Source organism: Anas acuta, chromosome 21, assembly GCF_963932015.1.
Source record: "Anas acuta chromosome 21, bAnaAcu1.1, whole genome shotgun sequence".
Lineage (NCBI taxonomy): Eukaryota > Metazoa > Chordata > Aves > Anseriformes > Anatidae > Anas > Anas acuta.
Window position 1 is genome coordinate 6395067 of NC_088999.1, and position 15769 is coordinate 6410835.

A 15769-nucleotide genomic window follows, 5' to 3' on the forward strand; every position below is an offset into this window, starting at 1 on the left:
AGGAAATGTAATGTAGCCAGGACCTCCTTGTTTTGCTAAATAATGCAGAGAAGATGATGTGAAGGGTATTTTTTTCTAAGACGAGTTTTGGGGTTTTGTCTGTTTGTTTGTTTTGTTTTGTTTTCTACTGAGGTCACATTTCTTTTTGCCTTGGAATTCTTTGCAGCTGAAAGACTGCTGGAGTTATAAAATCCCAGGAGATGGAGTAATTGAGAAGGGGGGAAAAAGGACCTGAAAAAATTGTTTTCTTTTAGTTAACTGGTTAATTCCAATAGCTATTAAATGGAAAAAAGGCTAAATGTTTACTGACATTTTCCCTGTCTATCTTTACTTGGATTTTTGATGCATATCTCTGAAACATTGTCTTTGATGGGGTCAGACTAGGAAATAGCAAACTTGTAATTCTTGTTTTCTGTGCATATTCCCAGGCCCAATAATAAAAAAGACAAAAATAAATGGGAAGGGGAGGAGGCTGAGAGGCACTCTTAAGAAATGCAGTGAACTTTCTGATCATTTTAATGCTAACAAGCAGAAAAAAAAAATCACCAGCCAAAATTTTCTGGTTTTTCCCTAGTAGTCTTTAAAAACAAGCTACCTGTTAATTTATTTGAAATAGGATTGCAGGAAAAGTCTTGAGAAACGCCACAGGCCTTTCCTATTTGGATAAGAAGTAGCTGAAAACAAAATGTAAATAAAAGGAAAAGGTTTGTGTTTTGAGTTCCCATACGCAGTGTGGTAGCTATGCAGATTTTAGAAAATCTCTGAGCCCCCAGGCAGTTTTTCAGCTAAGAAATGCCTTGGATTCTTCGTATATTTGTAAAGAACTGAAATTGCAGTTTGGTAAATAGCAGTGTTTGTCTTGCTCTGCCATGAGACTGCAGCTGGGGTCTCTGCCAAAAACCTGTCAGCTGAAACCCTTCCCATCCTGCTGGACCTGGCTGAATAGAGGCCCCTGTACAGGGCCCAGGGGTCACGTTTCAGCTCTTTAAAAAAGGAGCAGGAGCTGCACAGTGTCTGCGAAGAGCTGGAGGTGACTGAGTAATTTTGGGTTTGCCTCGTAAGTGTAAAACCCCATTAGTGCTTGTGCTTTAACAATGAGGCTGAAACCTGAAGCAGGAGCTATACTGAGTGATGGGGTTGTTTACAAAATACAGCCAGTTGTGGCTGATTTTTATTTCACAGACTGTGAAGCCAGAGTGTGTGTTTTTATGTACGTACCTAATTTTTCTGTTCCTCTTTTAATTCTGTGTTTCTCCCTCTCAGTTGTGAAGGAGCTGGTGGTTTCTGCTGGAGACAGCGTCGAAGTGACCCTGCCAGAGAATGAAGTTCAGCTGAATGCGTTTGTGCTTCCTGAACCACCACCTCGTAAGGCTTCCCTGGGAATTCTGCTAAGGGCTTGTGATGCTGAAATGACAAACAGGCGTTATGTAAAGCATTGAACAAGGGCAGTCTTGAAAACATCTTTTGTCAGAGAAGAGTTTCCTGTAAAATTTTTTCCTCTTATGCTATTGCCTCTCACAGAAAATAGACAAAAAGCATAGAAAGTGCCACAAAATCATTGGGTAGGGTTTGTGAGGCAGCATATTCTCAGTGACACGTGACGAAGCAGCTCTTCAGCATGTATTAGTGATATTTGCTGGTACATGGCAACCTCTCTTAGCACGTATTCTCTCACTTGGTGGATTTAAATCTGACTCAGTGGGCTCAACAAACTGAAGGATATTTTCCTATGCACTTTTCATATCATCATACGAATTATTCACGGGTATTCGCGAAGTTCATGTTTATAGCTCTGTCCACAATAGCAGTGAGAGACTGTAAAGGGGAGGCGAGCAAGTTACGTGTTGCACAGCAACAGGGGTAGATGAGATGTATTCCTGTTCAAAAACCAGCATTATGTTGTGCCTGCAGGATTTGAGGGCACAATAAGGCTTTTCTCTCTTATCATTCTGGAGCTGTGATTGTTCCAAACCTCTTTAATGCCTTAGAGGCAGAATGATGGGTTTTGGCTCCTGAGTAAATGTGTTTAGAAGCACAGATTGTTTCTTTTCCTGGGTATATTCCCAAAACCTACAGTCCAAACTCCAAGCTGTCTCATTTCTCTGTAGTGCAGCAGAATGAGCCTTGTAAATGTTTAATACCTTTGCTTTTTTTCAGCATGGCAGAAAGGCAGCCTTTTAAAAACTAACTTCTGGATTCTTATTTTTATTTTTTTTTAAGGAACCACTTATTCCTACGAGTGGGAACTGATTACTCATCCGAAAGACTACAGTGGAGAAATGGAAGGGAAGCACTCCCAGACCCTGAAGTTATCTAAGGTAAAGCTTATTTTGCTGCTCAGTATCCTATTGTATGGAATGCCTAATGGAGAAGACGGGGACCCTGGTAGTCAGGAAAGACTTGTTTGTGATTTCAGGATGAATAGGGAATTGCGTGATGGGCAGGCAGCCAACATTTGACTACAAGCTCTTCTAAGTCTCGTATAAAAAAAGAGATTGCTCTGGCATGAGGGAAAGAAAGAAATTGATTTCAGGATCTAAAGGCTGCCTACAAGCAGTGTGTCAAACTGTAAAAATGGCACAATTTAACATTAACAAAGGGTTATGAATATTTCTACTGCTGAAACAATGTAGTGGTCTGTTTAGGTCAGAAACCTTGTACTACCCTCTGCAAAATGATTTGCTGGCTCCATTAGCTTAGAGCGATGGAAGACCTCATACCTGGCTGCTGCTTTTAGCTCTAACAGAGTGAAAGGATCGTTAGTTTCTGCACACGGGTTTTCTTTACAAGGGAATGACTTTAATTATTGCATGAATGTACAGTTCTGATTTTATGAGACATTCCTTTCAGCGTCATGGATTCTACTGCACTCATAAAAAAAATCTGCAGGCTTTAATCGTGATACTATGCAGAGAAAAGCCCTTCAAAAGGAGCACGTCTGTTTCTGTCAGGTTTTCAGCCTTCTGGATACCATGATTGTTGTCCAGCACCCAGTCCTTCTCCATCTCATTCAACAGTGAATGATGAAGGGGTGACTGCCTCACTCACATCACCTAGAAGAAAAAGAAAAAATACCTTCCTTCATAAAGACACACAAGAAGAGAATTTCTTTTCTTACGTGCAGGCTTTTTTTATCTCAAATGCAATCTGCTAGTGTGGATTCCTGTGCCCAGACAACCTGAACTAATCTCTTAGAGCTCTTCTGTTTGCCTGTTGTTGCTAGAAAGTCAAGCTTGACTGACAACCCTGTCACCTGTGGCAATAAGAAATATTACTCTTTGGTTGCTGCGTAGTCATTGTAAACTAAAATACATGTAATAACACCTGGGCTTGGAAGCCATCCTTTGCCTTGTGTGCCTAGATTGGAGCAGAATTGCCTGTTCCATGCTGCTAATACAGTGCTGTGTCAAAGCTTGCTAACTTGACCTTTCAGTATCTCGAATCAAGGTGCTACCATCTCGAAGGTTAATCGTTGTGTTTACTTTTCAGCTTACTGTTGGTCTGTATGAATTCAAAGTTGTCGTTGATGGCGAAAATGCACACGGAGAAGGTTATGTGAACGTGACAGTGAATCCAAGTGAGTTCAGTGGGGTTGTATCTTTCCTTAACTTCATCTGTCTTTGTTTTGCTTATTTGACTAGACCCTAGCGTAACATCATGAAAATTCATTGTGCAGTGAACTCTGTGTATATGTATGTGTGTTAAGTCATTTCCTGAAATGTGAAGCCATGCTAATACACGTAGCTATTTGCTATACAGCACCCAGGCCAAACACTCCATGCAAGAGCTGGAATACTGATACAAAAACATGTAAATGCCGCATGCTGGAAGACCACTGCAGCAACAGAAACTAGCTGTAACCGGGTAAAAAGCTTATAGCAGCAGGAGCAGAAAATGAAAGGAAGCCAGAGCTTTGAAGCTCTTTTGGAGGTTCTTTTTTTCCCTGTCCAGTAAAGAATATCATTCCCAACCACAGGCAGGTTGAGTCAAATCTCATTCCTCACTATTTTTAAAAGCATAGTTTGCAGATGAGCTGGTATAAATACAGTAGCTTATGCGTTCACTAGCTCTTACTTTTTAGATGGGCTGCGTAAAGAGGGAACCACATGTTCCGTATCTCCTTTTATGCAAAAGAACTTTATTTTGCACACTTCAGCAAGACTTCTTCCAGAACTTTTGTGGGCAAGGAATTGCTCTTGCACTCCCTAAATTAGCAAGTGTGTGTGGCTGCTCTTTGGATGCTGTTGCTGATCATTTCCTTATAAGCAGTGAATCCGCAGCTGGCAGCATGCATCAAAATCATTCATTTTTCAGAGCAGCAGCCAAACTTTGGCAAGAAGCTGTAGGTGCTGCTCTGTTAGAATAGTCTGTGCTTGAATGCTTGTCTCGGAATGAGAGGACAGATGCACTGCGGCCATTTCCAGAGTACTAGCCTGGTAGCAGTTCACCTTCCTTTTTTAAAACCCCTTCTGCTAGCACTGTTTCCCTTCACTGGTTCATAACTTGCTGGCAGCAAGAATCGTTATGTTGGTGATTATGCAGTTCTCCGCAGTCAGTCTGATCAGTGGGTGTCTCGAAGCTGCATATAGCACATCAACTGCACACTTGGACTCCCTTCCTGGATTTGCTGAGCTGTCACTTAAATGACTGCAGGGACTGAAGGGGTAGATAGAGCTGGGAAGGGAGAAGGTGATGTGCAACATGTATTCTGCTGCCACTCCTAGTGCCCAAAGGCAAAGCAGTTTTGTCGAGTTCCTTAGTCAGGGTTTTTTATCGTGGTCTGCCTGTAGATGTCATCGTAACAGCTTGGTTGTTGTTGTTGCAGAGCCTCGGGTGAATCGGCCTCCAGTTGCCATCGTCTCTCCACAGTTCCAGGAAATTTCACTGCCAACCATTTCAACTGTTATTGATGGCAGCCGTGAGTACCTGCTGTTTTAAACGCCTTAGTCTAGCAAGCCTGGTTTCTTCGTGTATGGTTCTAGGCTGGCCCTTTGGGTAAAGTTTAGTGAAAAGAATCAGCTTCTCCTGCCAGGAGAGGAGAATGCACACACCAGCACTGCTCCATTTTTCCTCTTGAAGGGACTCGCCTGAGTGAATCTCTTAGAAAAGGAAAGCTCTAGAGATTGCTAATTAGAATTGAATTTAAAACAAACAAACTCTCTTGTGTTAAGCTTCAAACATATTGGTTAGCTATCACACCACCTCTACTGATCCTGGCCCACACTGGAGCTTTTCAGGAATTTCTTTAAATTTATTCAGGTTTTCTTGTCCATCGCTGGTACTATTTTGTTAGTGGTTTTTGTTTATTTCTTCCCCCAACACACACACAAACCTGGGATTAAGAATGTTCAAGTGTACCTGTGAAACAGGGCAGAGGAGAATATACTGTTTGGGTATCTGAGTGTAAGAGGGACCATGGGGATTGTACCAGAAATGCCTTTGTCTGCTAAGCCTATGACCAAAGCTGGGAACTGAACATCTGGATTTTGTGAAGCATTATTTTCGAACTCTTTATATGTCCATTTTCTTTCCTAATTGAAACAGAAAGCACTGATGATGATAAAATTGTCAGTTATCACTGGGAAGAACTGAAGGGTCCTTTGCGGGAGGAAAAGGTTTCTAGTGATACTGCCATACTGACACTGACCAACCTGGTTCCTGGGAATTACACGTTCAGGTAGGTTATACCTGGACCTGTTGGCCAGCTCTCATCCCTTAAGAATAAAAGAATAAAATGTACAAGATTCCTGAAGTGTTAACCTGGTTTCCAAAAAAAAAAAAGAAGACTATCCTGTCCTTAAGCATCTTAAGTTTCTATCTCTTTTGCATTTCATTAAATTCCAGCCAGTGTTTTGTGTTCTGTTCTGATAATTATAACTCTTCACTGTTTTCACAATTTGTTTTTTCTCTTCAGTCTAACAGTAGTGGACTCAGATGGTGCCAGCAACTCTACCACTGCCAACCTGACTGTGAACAAAGCAGTGGATTATCCTCCGGTGGCGAATGCAGGCCCAAACCAAGTGATCACCCTGCCTCAGAATTCCATCACCCTCTATGGGAATCAGAGCACCGATGATCACAGCATTGTCAGCTACGAGTGGCTGCTCAGCCCTAACAGCAAAGGGAAGGTGATGGAGATGCAGGTCAGTGCAGGTCTCCTGTGCTCATCCTGGATTACTCATTGGCTGTTTTTTTTTAATAACCAGCCCATTTTAAGTGGCTGTTATCAAATATTTCTTAGAATCCTACAGAATAACCCTTTGTGCCAAGTCATGGGCAAACAGTGAAATGAACCTTTTGAGTTCAACTTTGGAGTATCAACTTTGCTGATACTAACCAGCCACTCCTCAGTCCCAAACAGTACGAAGCAGGAACTTGTTTCCATATAATCATTTTGATCATTATGAAGGTCGCATTTATGGAATAAGGAAGTCCATTAATTAGGTTCACAAAATTAGTGGTTTGACCAGTGTTCCATAGGGTGTTGCTTGGGTTGCTAACTATTGAATATCACAGGGTGTGTATAGCTGTGTGGCATTACTGTTATTTTGTTCCACAAGAGTGTCCTTGGTGCTGGGCATAAATTTGTGTGTGAGTGTCACACATGCTTAAGTAGCCCAGACCTCTGGTCCCACAGCAGGGGTTAATAATAAGCCCCTAGAATCTGCTGATAATGGTTGTTTTAAAAACATTCTTCAGATCTGTAATGATTGGTGTAAGGAATCTTCTCAGTACATTACTGTGTTTTCTCATAGGGGGTGAGGACACCAGTCTTACAGCTCTCTGCAATGCAAGAAGGTGATTACACTTACCAGCTAATAGTGACTGATTCTGCTGGGCACCAGTCCACTGCAGAGGTCACTGTGATAGTCCAGCCAGGTAAGCTGCCCTTCGCTGTTTTTGCCACTTCAATTCCAGCGTTTAGAGGTGAGCATCATTCTGTCAGCATATTCTAGATCTTGTATCTTTGTGTTTCTTTCAGAAAAGCTTCTAATAATGTCAATAGAACTGATCTGAACTCCTAACTGCTTTTTAACTCAATTTTTTCTGAGTGTTCTGAGAAATAATGGACAAAAAGTATACTAGGGATCTTGGAGAAGCTTCTTAATGCTGGGGGAGTAAGCTCCACCTTTTTGGCGTATGTGTAAAAAGGTATTGCAATCCTTTTTCAGAGAACAATAAGCCTCCAAAGGCGGATGCTGGTCCAGATAAAGAATTAACTCTGCCTGTGGACAGCACCACTCTAGATGGCAGCAAGAGCTCAGATGACCAGAAAATAGTCTCCTTTCTTTGGGAAAAAACACGGTGTGTATCATCTTCCAGACCGTTCCTCTGCAAGTATCTGGGTCTTTAATTTCAAACAAGACACACCACACTCTTTTGTTAAATCCTAGTCTCATCGGGCCTGACAAGCTTCACCACCGACTCGAATGAGACAAGGATTTATGTTTAACTGGAGAGAGGTGGAGTTTTTTCTCAAGCATTAGGCCTGATTCCCATTCTCAGTGTGGTTGTGACATGTAAAGGAGACCGGCTGTGCTTGAACTGCAGTGCTGTAATGTGGTCTTGATCTTATGAAGAGGCTGACTCTTGTAATCAAATAACAGCAGGGCTTTCTGACTTAATACTTTAGCAATATATTTGAAAGTGGCAGTGTTCTGCTGCTCAGACTCTAAATTCCATGGAAGTGCTTTAGGGAATTCAGGAAAGAGCCTAGGAGCAACTTGCAGTAGCTTTTCCTATTTGCTAATGCAAAAGTTTGTGTAAAGCTCCCATAAATACAGGAACTATTTTTGCTCTGTACCTTTTCTTAAAAGAAAAAGTTGGCTTATTACACAGTTCACATGAACCAATTTTGCTGAGAATTCTGATTTTTTTAAACACTACTTAAATGCAGATATCAGTGTTACCCTGGTTTAAAACAAACAAACAAAAAAATGCTAAATCACCAAATAGTGTAGTCCTTGTTCTGAATGCTGCACTTCTTTGATTTTCTTGCTGTAACTGAAGAAAATAATTTTGCTTTTTGTCATGGACATTTTATTTCCAGGCAGCTGTCTGCTTGCATCTCCATAAATTCTGCTTGAGCCTCGTGTTTGTTGTGAGGCTATCTCCAACAATCTGTACAAAGTTTAAACTCATCCTTGTGTACTTTGTTTAGGGGCCCAGATGGTGTCAAGCTGGAGAATGCAAACAGCAGCATTGCCACTGTAACAGGCCTTCAAGTTGGGACGTATGAGTTTACTCTGACAGTTAAAGATGAGAGGAACTTGCAGAGCCAAAGCTCGGTCAACGTTATTGTCAAAGAAGGTATGTCCAGACACACACAGAGCTGCCTAAAACCCAGGTTCTGTTTGAGTAGAGGTGAGCTTAGCAGGAATGGGTGAAGAATAATGCGCAGAGCACTGAAATAGCCTTCTGTAAGTTGGGGTCTACTCTTCTCTGGAGGAGTAGTGTCTTCGGCTTAATCCCACAGCATATAATTGCCCTTCTCTCCCCCAGGGTTAGAGAAGTATTTCTGGGTTGCAGTAGAGGTCTAAGGCAGCAGTTTTTTCATTGGGCATTACCAGATTTTCCTCCAACTGCTTTATTTCTGTTGCTTAGAGATAAACAAGCCACCTGTTGCAAAGATTGCGGGAAATGTTGTCATCACCTTGCCTACAAATACAGCTGAACTGGATGGATCAAAATCCTCTGATGATAAGGGAATTGTCAGCTACCTGTGGACCCGGGATGAGGGGAGCCCTGCAGCTGGGGTGAGTTTTCTTTTTTAAATGGCAATCTGCAGCATCATAGAAGTCAGTGAGAGGCAACTTCTGAGGAAATAAAAAGGTGATCAATTCACCCATTACCTTTTAGTGATACCCTTAAATATGGTGATATATCATGCTAGTTTGTGGCTTGGTTTCCTAATCTTTTTCTTTGCTCTGCCTTCCAGGAAGTCTTAAATAATTCAGACCATCATCCCATCCTTCTTCTGTCCAATCTGGTAGAAGGGACCTACACGTTCCATCTCAGAGTAACAGATGCCAAAGGAGAGAGTGATGTAGAACGGACCACAGTGGAAGTCAAACCGGGTGAGTCTGTTTCTGTGCTGTACCACATTTGCCTACAGTGTATTAGCAAGCCCTCTGTTTTTCTCGAGACAGTGTATCATAGAATCATATCGTAGATATGATTACACAGTTAGTGTACTGTGCTAAGTATGTACTGTAGACATAGCTCTATAATATCAAACATCAAAAGTTCTGGGGGAAATAATCATATTTTTATGTGGTTCTTGGAGGCTGGCTCTTGCCACTTAGAATTAGCTGTGACGGTCATAGACCTGTATCCCTTCCTACAGCAAGATTCTGTACTTCTGTGTTCAAAGCAGAAACCTTTTGGAAAGATGCTAGAAGCCTGACTTGTACCCAGACTGTTAATACAGATCTTTAGAACTTCTATTTATCTCATCTATTTCTCCCTAGATCCTAGGAAAAATAACCTTGTGGAGATCATTCTGGATGTTAACGTCAGCCAGCTGACTGAGAGGCAGAAGGGGATGTTCATCCGACAAATAGGGGTTCTGCTGGGGGTCCTCGACTCAGACATCACCGTGCAAAAGATCCAGCCATACACTGAGCAAAGGTAGGGTTTGTCCATGAATGTACAAGGAGGGGGAATGCTTAAGGGTTCGGTAAACAAAGGGCTGTTTTCTCTTGGGAAGCAGATTGGATAATCAGAACATGCAGAGATGTTGCTTGAAATTGATATTCCTGCTTGCTTAGGTCAGAGGAGGCATGTTGCCAAGCAGGTCTTGGCTATCTTTTCCATCTGGAGATGGTGCATTGTCCTCAGAGCTCTTCTCTGCTGTTAATGCCTTTGCCCCACAGATCTGTAAAATAAGAACTAATCTCCTTTGTTTATGAGGATTGTGAGGGCTGTCTGAAGGAGGTTCTACAACTGATTTATAACTGGACAAATAATAGGGCTTGATAAAGGAGTAGCTCAGTGAAAGGTAGATGCCACATGAGAGCAGTGCACAGAGCTGGTGCAGCAATGCCCTCAGCAGTAGCTTTGCATGCCAGCTTTGTAGTTTTATATTGGCTTTACTGCCTGCACAACTCGAATGTAAAATGAAACGTTGGAAACCACTGTAATTGTTGTTTGAACAGAAAACAAAAACTTGGTTTGGGTTGTGACGTAGCTTAAAATAAACTACAGCTGGTCTCTTCTAAACAACTGGAAATCTGCATATAGACAGGGCTGTAGGCCAGGGTCCTGTTGCCTGCCTGGATCTGCTCAACTTCAAGCAGAGTAACCAGCAAGGCATACAGAGAATGGTTCAGCCCAGCTGGATCCTGTTGATGCTGCTTTGGCATTAAAGTACCTGGTTAAATTCAGCTTTTCACCTCTGTAGAAATGATTGGTCTGGGAAATTCACAATTTTGCAGAAAACTTCAGCAACTAGTTCTGAAATGTCTTTTTAGTACATATCTATGTACTTAAAGCAGTTCATCATTACCATAGGTATATTTGAGGATGCCTGAATGTGAATTTGAGGGCATGGCAACTAAATTATCAAGGACAGGGTGATAATCTGTTGAAATAAGCGCAGTATTACACTTAAAACTACTCCACTTTTACTAAAAATTAAGGTAAATGAAGCACTGAGGAAAAAAAAAAATTGTGACATGTTTAAAATCATGCAGCAAGCCAGAAATAAGTCTGCAGTTATGCTTCAGACTTTCCTGAGTTCAATAATGTATTGATTCCTTCATGCCTGTGTTGCCTGCTGTAGCAGTAAAATCAGAATTCATTGTCCGTGCAAACCTAAAGAGCTCAGAACAGAAGAGCCAGCACTTTCTGTTTTCAGTATTACCTTTCTATCTCTGCCATGACCAGACCAGTTGCCACTGTTCTTCCACTGAAAAAGACAAGTAAGGGATTCTTGCAATTAACACTTCATCTATGTTTATTAAGTAGACAAAAGAGTGGGAAGTGTGATAAAAGAGCAGAGGTTATTTTCTGACAGATGGCTTTAACATCACATTTTTGCCTCAACTATCAAAGTAACTTGTACTTTTTAAAAAGATCTTTTTCCCCCAGCTGCTGTTGACTCACTCACAAGATCAGTGGTAATAATAAACCTAAAACATTCAGTTATCCCTTTGTGAATCTGAAGGATACCCAGAGCTCTGCAAGGCTTGGAAGCCTAGGGGAGCAAGTTCTTCTATTATAAAATTCATGCCTTTAAAGATGGAGAGTGCAGCAACCTCTGTACCAGTACTGTGGTGTTGTTTTTTTTTCTGTCTCTAACCCTGCATTTAAAGTAAGCTTTGCAAAAGATTGTAAATCTTCATTATTTTCTCTGTTGTTGGAGCTCTGTGCAGAACAGTTAAATGAGCCCATGACTTCCATGGGTCATGAGGTCTAAGGATCCCAGAGTGAGGGAGGAGATTATGAAAATGGGAAGACCAGAAAGTTTGGGTAATTCCATATTTAGTGTGAACCTACAAAGATATGCTTGGAGATGTTTGAAACTAGGCTTGACAAAACCATTATCAGACTGAAGAACAGTCCAGCCCTAGCTTTCAAAGTTTGTTCAGATCTGATGTCCTAAAGGGACACCTACTGTGTGACCAGGCTTACCATATTGCTTTCAAGAGAGAGCCAGAAGTTTGACTTTGAGATAAATTAGAGATTCTGAGCAAGCCCCTCTAAAGACAAAGAGGGGAGAATGGTTCTCTGCCTGATGTTTGGAGAAGTAGCAGATAATCATTTTTTTTGTCTGACTTCCAGCACGAAGATGGTGTTTTTTGTACAGAACCAGCCTCCCCATCAGATATTCAAAGGACGAGAGGTAGCCTGGACACTAAAAAATGAACTACGGAAACAGCAGTCAGACTTCCTCATCTTCCGGGCACTAGAAATTAACACAGTCAGTAAGTAAGAGTTGCTGTTGTATGAGCTAATGTCTTTTCCCCTTGTCTTAGACATTTGCAAGAATATGGGCCTTCATCTGTGCTGAACACACCTCTGTGTGCATACACACACACTCTGGTAGCTTTTATATCTTACTAAATTGGAAGCAGTAAAGTAAATCCATTAGACTACGAATTAATCAATCAATTATTTACCAGTTGCTTACGACTAGTCACTATTTATCTTGTGTAATGTACAAATGTCACTTGTAATGTTGCTGGGAAGATGGGAATTCAGAAAATCAAAAGCAGATTGTTACTTTTGAAACTAAACTACAGTGTTAATGGAATAACACTTTGATTGGCTTTTGAAGGTCACAAAACTCTAAGTTCTTAAAGTCCAGTTCTGTTTTCATGCTGTGATTCATGATCACTTTAAAGAATCTGTTTCTTGTAGTCTGTCTCACAGACTGGCTTTGAGTTTGAAAGTCAAAACCTTTTTTAAAAACATTTACTTAACAAATATACAAATTCAGAGACTTTTACATCACAATCATGATCTTATTAGGCGAAATTTTCTTAGCATGTTGTGTGGTGTGCTACGTTGCTTGTGAAGCAGGAGTTTTCAGACTTCTCTGCAATTGGTCATATTGAACTCTGTTATCCCATTTTTGCCTCATGTGTGAGTCATTTAGTTCACCTTGCTGGTTTTGGTCCCTAGCGTGTCAGCTGAATTGCTCTGAGCACGGCCGCTGTGACTCCTTCACCAAGCGCTGTGTCTGCGACCCGTTCTGGATGGAGAACCTCATCAGGGTGCAGATGGGGGATGGCGAAAGCAACTGTGGTATGTCAAATCTCCCTGGTGTTGTTCACCTTTAGGAGGCAAAAAGTGAAGCCTGAGGTGTGCTGAGTAACAGCTACCTGCTTTCTCCCAGTATCTCTGACATCATGCTCACATGAGGAGATGGTTCCTGTCCTGGTCACACTAACCTTATCTTTTGGGCAGGAAATATTTGATAGGGAAGTGACTCCTCTTCAGAACCTTTTGGAGTGCACTCACTAAGAGTTGAGTCTATTCTCAGTGTATAAATCGTGCCCCTTTTCTATTGTGACCCTATAAGGCCTTTCCTGTCACAGGAAAGCAAATTTTGAAAAACAACACGCATTGAAAAAGGCCTTTTAGGAAAAAAAAATAGGAAAAAAAAAACACCTTGTGCAGTGGATCTGCACACTGGATCTTAAGCCTTTGGCTTCCGTAGGTGAGTTAGTGATCCCGCCAGTGATAGATAGTAACTTCTGCAAAGGGTCAGGCCTTTCTTTTTTTCTTTCTTGAGAGCAGCCAGCTAAAGAGCGTGCTCTCAACTGCGTGAGTTGCCAAATCGTCTTTATCTCTGCGGTGTTTTGCTTTCAGAGTGGAGTGTGCTGTATGTGATCATTGCATCGTTCCTCATTGTGGTTGCCTTTGGAATCTTATCCTGGATGGTGATCTGCTGTTGCAAGAGGTGGGACTGAGGTCATAACCTTCTCTGTGTCTGTGCTTCAGAGCCAAGTAGCTGCATTAGGAGGTGAAAGAGATTGAAACCCATAGTCCCAGCAGGTTGGCTGCTTAGCCCTGTGATGTTAGTTTTTGTCACTTGGTGTTTGAACTGAAACACTGCGTCCTAAAACTCTGGGTTCAGTTAAGAAGTGAGACTTGGATTAGCCTGTAAATGTGCAACTAAAAGCAGTGTTTGTGTTTTTAATGTTTTGCTTTCTGTTATTAACATAATCGGAAATAAGCAAGTACTTTGAAGATTGGTGTTTTTTTTCTTATGCCTTTTTTTTTTGAAATAAACTGCCTCTTAATTCTTTTTCTTCCTTTTTCTTCTTAGACGAAAAGGAAAATCCAAAAGAAAAAGTAAATATAAGATTTTGGATGCAACGGATCAAGAAAGCCTGGAGTTAAAACCAAATCCCAAAGCAGGTAAAACATGAGAGGGAAGAGCTCAGCATTTCCAGAATGCTGACTAAGAACACTCTTCCTCAGTGGAATTAAAAATCACAGAGTGAAACAAACATGATGTTAGGTACTGACAGACGAGTCTCAGAAGATCTAAGAGCTTGTTTCTGATCAGTAGACAGGGTATTTAGTCGTTATCTAACTCCTTGGTTTAAAAATTGGGGCTGAAATTGGTATAGTCTTGATGTTTCCACTTTCTGTCACAAAGCAGATAAATGTAAGCAGTTCAGAGACCGGCCTGATCCAAGAAGTCCAAAACTGAGCGTTGACTGTAGCTTCTCTTGCTCTGAAGTTTTTCTTTTAGTCCTGGTACTTTGTTTTAGTCAGTTTGCTTCCTGCCAGTATGCAATTCCTTGGCAAGGCTTTTTAGCTAAGCATGAATTCAATGTTATTAAGCATTTCACCAAACAACATGAAAATTCTTGGTGGCCTGAAGAGACTGGTGTTCATTTCTGCCCCAATATTCTCCCACCCCAAATTACTTGTTCTTAAATGTGTCCATTTTTGTCCTTGTGGGCACAAGGCTCTGAAAGTTTCACATTTTAGCTCATCCTTTAATTTTTCGTAGAAGCAGATGCCTATCTCAGGGGAGAGACCAACGAAGTCCCCAGTGCTCTATGTGGTTACCAGCCCATCGGCCCATTCCAGAAAGGCAATCGCTTGTCTTCAGTGTTCTTAGCCAGCACTTTCGTGCTGCATTGCTGTCCTAGAGAGGGCTTGTCAGGTGCTTTGCAAAGATCACTGAGTTATTTCAGGCTGGAGTGTTTTTGCTGCGATTGTATCTGATACCTGAACTGAGCCATTGTCACCTGCTGATTGACCAGGAGAGGAGGGAGAAGTGGGAGAGTATACACAAAGCACAGCCCCACCAAATGCTTGGGCAGTGCTTCAGCTGCTGAAATAAGCCTTTAGAGTAAGAGTTAAGTCCTGTTTTTAAGAGGAGGGGTTGTAGGTAGGGGAGAGGGTTTTGTAGCCATTCTAATTAACTGCACGTGGAAAATAGTCCCTGGTCCTTGTTTCCTAGAGGAAAATAATTGCTTATCCTAGTATTATCCCGTTTAGTGGTGTTCCAGGAAGGTGAACAGTGCCTAACGACAGCAGTGGAGGGCATTGCAGTGACAGAGCTGAGCAGATAATTCCTCTGAGAACTGGGCCATCCCAACTGCATGAAGAAAAAACGGGTGGATTTCCCTCCCTTTGCACCCAACTGCTTTAATCTGACCATCTGTCACCCCGCACAGAAGAGCCCCACTGTTAAATAAAGGGCTCATTGTTCTGCAGTCGGTAGCAAATGTGCCTCCACCATTTGCTCTCTGGTAACTAAACTCATCCTGCCTCTTCCAAGGCTGGCTGCTGACTAAAGTCTTTTTGCCTGCTAGATACGTCCAGGGAGCATTCTGATACCAGGGGAAATGTTGCATTTCTCCATTAAGGAAAAGCTAAATTTAAATATTTCCACAGCTGACAATATCAGTAAACGTCTCTCTCCTGTCCTTGTGCATTAATCTAAATTCAGCCCGTTAATTTATTTCCCTTTGCAGGAAAGAGGAGCGAGATGAGAGTAGGGAGGGTGGTAAGAATGCAGCAATCTTTTCTTGCACACCTGCGTGTTCTCTTTACCAGAGCCGTTAGCCCTCAGAGAGCTTTCTAGACAATGCCCTCAAGCAAGGTCAGGGAGACAGAGATCCCACGAGTTCTCCTCGCAGCCCCTTCTGGTAATGTTATTTGTTTCCCTACCCATTTGTTGTGCTGTGCACTATCTGGAAATGTCTGCGTGACCTCTGTCACACCAGGGTATCTGAAGCAGGATCACTTCATCTTCAGGTTCAGCATTTGAGGGAATAGTGACGGACACAGGGAAGTC

At 41.8% G+C, this 15769-nt stretch overlaps 1 protein-coding gene across 1 annotated transcript in view; it reads left to right on the forward strand.

Annotated features, from left to right (window-relative positions):
- The window catches only part of KIAA0319L (KIAA0319 like), a 30584-nt gene that overhangs the window by 12974 nt on the left and 1841 nt on the right, over positions 1–15769 (forward strand). The window contains exons 5-20 of the mRNA XM_068657616.1: positions 1264–1365; positions 2221–2318; positions 3490–3577; positions 4826–4918; positions 5545–5677; positions 5915–6143; positions 6756–6879; positions 7173–7305; positions 8162–8310; positions 8605–8756; positions 8939–9077; positions 9471–9630; positions 11785–11927; positions 12628–12750; positions 13318–13408; positions 13778–13869. Of these exons, the coding sequence (XP_068513717.1) occupies positions 1264–1365; positions 2221–2318; positions 3490–3577; positions 4826–4918; positions 5545–5677; positions 5915–6143; positions 6756–6879; positions 7173–7305; positions 8162–8310; positions 8605–8756; positions 8939–9077; positions 9471–9630; positions 11785–11927; positions 12628–12750; positions 13318–13408; positions 13778–13869 (2049 nt within the window). The remainder of the gene's footprint in view (positions 1–1263; positions 1366–2220; positions 2319–3489; positions 3578–4825; positions 4919–5544; positions 5678–5914; positions 6144–6755; positions 6880–7172; positions 7306–8161; positions 8311–8604; positions 8757–8938; positions 9078–9470; positions 9631–11784; positions 11928–12627; positions 12751–13317; positions 13409–13777; positions 13870–15769) is intronic.